The sequence below is a fragment of the Cornus florida genome, unplaced genomic scaffold (assembly GCF_030987335.1).
Source record: "Cornus florida cultivar Cherokee Brave unplaced genomic scaffold, ASM3098733v1 CherokeeBrave_3.0.0_Hap2_Chr06, whole genome shotgun sequence".
NCBI lineage: Eukaryota > Viridiplantae > Streptophyta > Magnoliopsida > Cornales > Cornaceae > Cornus > Cornus florida.
In genome coordinates this window covers 102,929,196-102,935,580 of record NW_026775576.1, presented here as the reverse complement: position 1 = coordinate 102,935,580, position 6,385 = coordinate 102,929,196, and the positions used below count along the sequence as shown (strand labels likewise).

The window sequence follows — 6,385 nt, the reverse complement described above, 5'->3', positions numbered from 1 at the left end:
TATCTCCCGTTGTCCTTCAATTTATGTCTTATTATTAGTTATAAAAATAATAAGTTTTGTAATTAGATTTTAAGTCACACAATTATTCTCAACAAGCGTCGTTCTTACGTTTCAAGCCGTTCTCGTTCTCCCACTCTTAAATTCGTTCTCACTTCCACTCTTGCTTTATGTAATTTAGATTAAATCTTTTTATTTAATATTTAAATTGAATAAATGGAGCATTAAAGACATTTTCTAAGTTCAAATGTCACAGTCAAATTTCAAATTATCCCAATCTTTAAAGATATTTAGTGGGGTAATTATACTTTGAGTAAATGGAGACTAAATTGGAAAAAGATTCCTGGACCCACACTGCCACACATGCAATGGGATAAAAAGTAGCCTCAAAAGGAGAGCTGTTTATTAAACAATAGGGTCGGGAAACACAAAGGTTGATATGTACATCGAAGACGGAAACGGATCTTTGCTGTACGCGCTTTCTATTACTGTAGAGCTATAGATAACACTATTGTTTGGAGAATCAAATTAATCGTATTACTTTAATTAATAGTGTTATTAGTACTCTGATTTAATTAATATCTGGTGTGTGTCCGATACATTACAATTGTAAAAACAATGTTAAATAAAAATTTTAAACTTAGAAGATATGTTTACCAACAAGTACAATTTTGCAAGTGTTAGCTCCCAACCTTAACTCATTTACGTTTTTTTTATTCAACGTGAAGATGGAATACTCCCACACCTAAAAAAAAAATTTCTACAGGTGCGATAGAGATAATATAGTGGCCACTGTTTGTTGATAAGAATAGATATTAGGTGTGTTGAGTGTATGATATATCAGCTCATTTGAGTTGTACGTATTATGACACGTGCGGCTCAGATAAGCTGGGTGTGTCTGGCGCATTCAGTACCTTCTTCACTGATAGGATTTTCTTAGAGATGCTAAATTTTGACACGACCCCTTAACACGATTAGAACACGACATGAGATAAACATGTTTGGATTCACCTTAAACAATTTTAACTCATCAACGAGTTGGCATAATTAACTCGTGTACTTAGTCGTGTCGTGTTTGGGTGAGGAGTTCAAGCCGTGTACTCGTTTATACATGTTTAACTCAACACGTTATAATCGTGAATATAACATGTGCAATCTATTACCTGTTTAGACCTAATTATTATGCACAATTAAGCTATTTCAACATGTACGGGACGTATCCCACGCTTACACATGGCACATAAGGGTGTAAACAAAGGGCAGAACACACGTTTTAATAACATTTGGCGTGCTCTGACACTCGCCCTCAGCAAGCTCTGCCTTCACTCGAACAAAACACCTTGAAGACGAGCCTGTTGGGGTCCATAGAACATATACACCTAACCCATTTTGCCTAACCAGTGAAACGATGGACCCATGTACCTTGGCTACAACACTTATAATTACATTTAATACCTCTCAGCTACCGCTGCATTTGAAAGGATGTGCATTCAATGCAACAGTACCAACTTTCGAGCAAAAGGACCAAAATAGCCCTACATGACCCAATAGGGTCATGATGACTACTCTTGCAGCCCAGGTCCAGGCTAGAACTAGACTTTCGAGAATCAAGCCATAAGCTGAGACTATAAATAAGAACATCCTTGCGCTATGAAAAGGGGGAACAAGAAAGAAACGAAGACTATTGTTCATCTTTTATTTAGATATCATCCCTCCTTATTGTATTAATCAATTGTAATAAAGAATCCCCACACAAAATAAACATTGACTACTCATTATTATTTTTACTTAAACATCTGTATTATATGTACTTAGCTATAGGGTGTGATATTTTACTTCTTACTTTAAATATTTGGATTAATTGAGACATATTTTTTTAGTATTTTATTGTTTAATTAAATATTAAATGTCTAGTTTTTGTAAACATGTTATTAAACAAGTTAATCCGTGTAACTTATTTAATAAACAGGTAGGGCTAGTGTTAAAAGTCTCTTACGTGATTATTAAACAAGTTGTTTTTTAGTCTACCTGTTTAGTAAAATACCCATATGCTGACACGACGTGACATGATTATGAATTTATGATCCGCGAACACGAATTGTAACCCCGTGAGTTTTCTAATGATAGTGTTGCGATGGTACAATTGCAAGAATTGTAACTAACAATCTCCACGTTGATAGGATTTTCTAGCAATATGTGAAATTGTCATAACTCTATTTGGAGTTTAATTCGTTTTGCGGAGGGATGAAAAAATGGATGGAAGGGAGAAGAGGAGGGATGTATGAGACATACCTAAGGAAGAGAATGTGTCTCTCTCAATTTTTGTTTGGTCGGATAGAATGAATAGTTTAAAGGAGAGATGGGGTGACACTCAATTTTTAATTTGGTTGGAAGGGAGTGAAGAGAGTTTTTATTTTATTTTTACCAATGTACCCTCATTAATGCAGTAAGCCTTGACAAGCAAACTTTTGAGAAGGTTAAAATGGGTTCTAAAATTTTGAGAAGGTTATAATTTCTTTGTATTTGTTAGTTATTTAATCCTTCTTTCTCTCTCTTCTTCTCCCAATTTTAAGTGGATAGAAAAATACAATTGAAGTAGGAATGTTTTATCTCGCCTTATTTCCTATCTTTCATTCCCTCCACCCAAACACAAAGAAATTATTTTATCCCTCTCTCATCTATCCCTCCCTATAACTTCTCTCCAACTAAACATCCCAAATGAAAATGATAACTTTATTTCAATTATTGAGGCTTTGTAAAAGTTTTTTACTTCTAGTGTTTCATGTCGTTTTGCAAAGTTTGCAAAGACATTTTGTGCGGCTTAACCCAATCATTCAAATTTCATTCCACAGTTAACCTGAGTTTTTCTAAAAGCCTTAGAAAGATATTTTTGCTCAAAATGGGTTCTAAAATCAATAAAATTTTCTACAAAGTTTTAATTTGGTCAAAATGAATGTGGGCCATAACTGTAGCCATAAATTAGCAGATGTAGTTTTGAGGCACTTTTTCGAAAATTTTGAAGTTTGGACATGTCAGATTTTGCATATGGTATATTTTGAGAACACGGACCATTGGGACGGAGTAGGCTTTTGTTCTGATAGGCGTAATCCTTTAGGTCAGTGGTTGATAGTCAATTTTTTAAAAAATAAAGAATACATTAACGAAAAATTTAAAAAATGATGAGTTAGTGTTTAACCCCGCATCCGGACGCAGGACTTGCGTCCGAATGCCAAAATGGGTAGAGGCCACAAAAGTTTCCCACATTTTTTGTTGGTTATTTTTCCCGTTACTTTAAAATACTTTGTAATCCAAAATAAATCTTAGAATTTTAATGTTATTAATCCATGTTTCTTTATGAAATCTCAAAAGTAACCTATCAAGATGAAATATATATACATTGTTAATTTAAAAGAATTTCCAAAATCTAGATATAATTTTTGAAAGTTAAATAAAAAAAAATTACATTGAACTTCTCAAAATAAGAAATATATTTTGAGATATTAAAAAAGAAAAGAAAAGAAGAGAAAGAAAGCCTGGAGACAATTTTCTTGTTTGAAGAACTTATATACCAGAGGAAGTATGAAAAAAAATTAATAAAAGGAGTATGAAAATATACACACACATATATAATAATATAATGTAGTGTGTTAAAAAATATATATATATCTATATATATATATATATATATATATATATATAATGTTGTCTCTTTTAAAATTAATAAAAAGAGTATGAAAAAATAATTTTGAAGAGATTTTCTAAACTACACACATATAGAGATAGAGAACAACTTAGATGTTGTCCCATTACAAAAGAAGGTACGTGTCACTTGCTATCAAAAGAAAAAAGAAAAAAGAAAAGTACAATTAATTAAACCCACCCACACTTCAGTCAAGTAATGCTAACCATGGTTAGCACCAAGCCGAGAAGAAAAAAATGCGTGTGTGACAAGTGAGAACAGTGTTTGAGAGAGAGACTTTTGTTTTTTAATTTATATTTCTCTGAGTAGTTTACAAGAGAAGAAAAATAGTAAACCATGGTTAAATTCGTCCGTACATGAAACTGACGCGTGGCTGACAACGCGGTATCTTCCCACCTCCTTCCACCGCCCTATTTAGTCTCCTCCATTCTCACCTTCACTCTTCCCATTTCTTGCTCTCCCATCTCTCTCTCTCTAGCACCGGTCTTCTTTTAAATCTCTCTATCTTCCATTGATAGATTCCTCACTTTCACTCTAGTCTGGTCTAGTCCTAGTCCGAACTCCATTCCGTACTCAACAGTCCTTCCATTTTGCTCCGGTCCTCAAAAACCATCACAGCTCTTCTCTTTCCTGAATGATTTAATTGAAAATTTTTACAATCTTTTTTGTGTTTCTGTTTACAATTCTTAAAAAAAAAACGTTTGTGAAATGGCGTCATCGGAGAGTTTGGCGACTTTGGAGCCCTGGACGTTTCGCTCGACATTTCCGGACTCGTGGATCTCGCAAATGTTCGCCGGAGAGAACGAAACCCTAACCAAAGCCCTCCAGAAATCGCTGTCCAACCAACCGGAGACGATTGCGCCAGAAAGGCCGGCGACCGGGACGGTCATGGAGGTGGAAGCGGCGGGTTCGAAACGCCGAGACACGATTCATCTCGTGACGAAGAGGACCAAGCGGAAGTCACGTGCGTCGAAGAGGACGACAACGACGTTTATAGCGGCCGATCCGGCGAATTTCCGGCAGATGGTGCAGCAGGTGACCGGTGTTAGGTTCGGGAACGGACAGATGCCGGTTGTACCCGTGTTGAAGCCGGAGCCACAGCGACCGGTGAACCGGATGCAGGGTTGGCTGCCCACTCTCGACACTTCAATTCCTCTGCTGGATCGTCAGCAGCAGGTGGTGGGTCCCATGGAGCCGACTCTAAATATTCCGCCGCCGTCTGTGGTGGCTGACGGTGGCGCCGGTTTAAACCTCGACTCCTTTTCAGGCTTTCCCACCCTTGAGTCGTGGAAGGTGTTGTGAAACTTTCGTTTTTTAAATTAAATTATTGTTTTTTTTAAAAAAAAAAGATCTTTGTACTGATGTGGTGGATGGACTATGTGGGGGTGTCTGATGTAGGGTGGGGGATCTGTTTATAGAGTTGTGAAGGCGTGTTTGGTTAGAACTCTTTTTGTCTATTAGTAGCGATGTTGGCTATGGCTATGGACTACAATTATATGTATGTATGTATGTATGTATCTATCTATCTATCTTTTTTTGTCACTTGCATTGACCGACTTAGCATGGTTTATCTTCACCATTTGCGATATTACTACGCCTTACAGATTTGTGGTTTGGTTGTGAGTTTTGGTTTCTAAAGCATTAGCATTTTATAATTTTGAGATGTACTTAACAGATATATATATATATATGATCAAATATTTTGATGATCCAATATAACTTTATTACATGAAAATTTGGGATTAATGACATAAAACTTGGTAATAACTCAGCTGCTTAAGCTACCATTGACTATAGGTCAACTTTACAGGTTGATTAAAACTTAGGACACTTGCTAAATTGGCATTCTGGACTACTATAAATTTAGATTAGTAAAAAAATATATTAAAATTTTAGTATATATGTTGGATTAGCATTTTAGATCCCTCAGTTTCCCGAAAAAGTGTGTGTTCACGTCATGTTTTTTGCACAAAAAAATTTGTTAAAAAAAATGTGGTCTTGAAAAAAATGTTATTGTCCATTGCCTCCGAAACTCAAAATCAAATTTAGGCTATCGTGTTATATACTCAAAGATCATCTATCATGTTATATATTCGAGATGAAGACAATTTATTAACCAATTTTAAAAGTCTGAACAAATAAATAATTTTTAGTACTGTAAAATAGAACTTTTTTTTTTTAAAGAAAAAAAAAAAACCCATTGAGTAAGAAAATTAAAAGAGCATTATTTGTACCTCTTCTTCTTCTAAGGAATTTATGACTTTTAACAAATTGTTTTTTAATATATTAACGCAACTGTCAATAAAATATAACTATAAACAAGATGTTATTATTCAATACTAGTATAAGTGTTTACCTGAGTCAAGATATGATTATTGATTATTAAAAGAAATACTAGTAGTAGTATATAACATGTTAGGTGACAGCACAGATTGACTTGGGTCTTCCTTTTGTTCCTTTCAATAAATTAAATATACAAATTATTCTAAATTATTTATACCTAATGACTTTAATATCTCTTAGTCATAGGCGATCCTGATCGTAATCTCCCTTTCAATCCATGTCATTTGTTTATGTGATTCCCCACAATTTTGTAATCAAAAGCAAAATAACAAGTTCCTCTCACTTTCTTTTACATATTCTCAATTTTTTCTCAATATTTTATCAACTTATAAATTGGATATGGTG

At 34.5% G+C, this 6,385-nt stretch overlaps 1 protein-coding gene across 1 annotated transcript; it reads left to right on the top strand.

Moving 5' to 3' along the window:
• The first annotated feature begins 4,135 nt into the window (after nucleotides 1-4,135).
• Nucleotides 4,136-5,245, top strand: LOC132313496 (calmodulin-binding protein 25). Its single transcript, XM_059812287.1, has one exon. The coding sequence runs from the start codon at nucleotides 4,406-4,408 to the stop codon at nucleotides 4,997-4,999; it is 594 nt and encodes a 197-aa protein (XP_059668270.1). The 5' UTR covers nucleotides 4,136-4,405; the 3' UTR covers nucleotides 5,000-5,245.
• The last annotated feature ends 1,140 nt before the right edge of the window (nucleotides 5,246-6,385 follow it).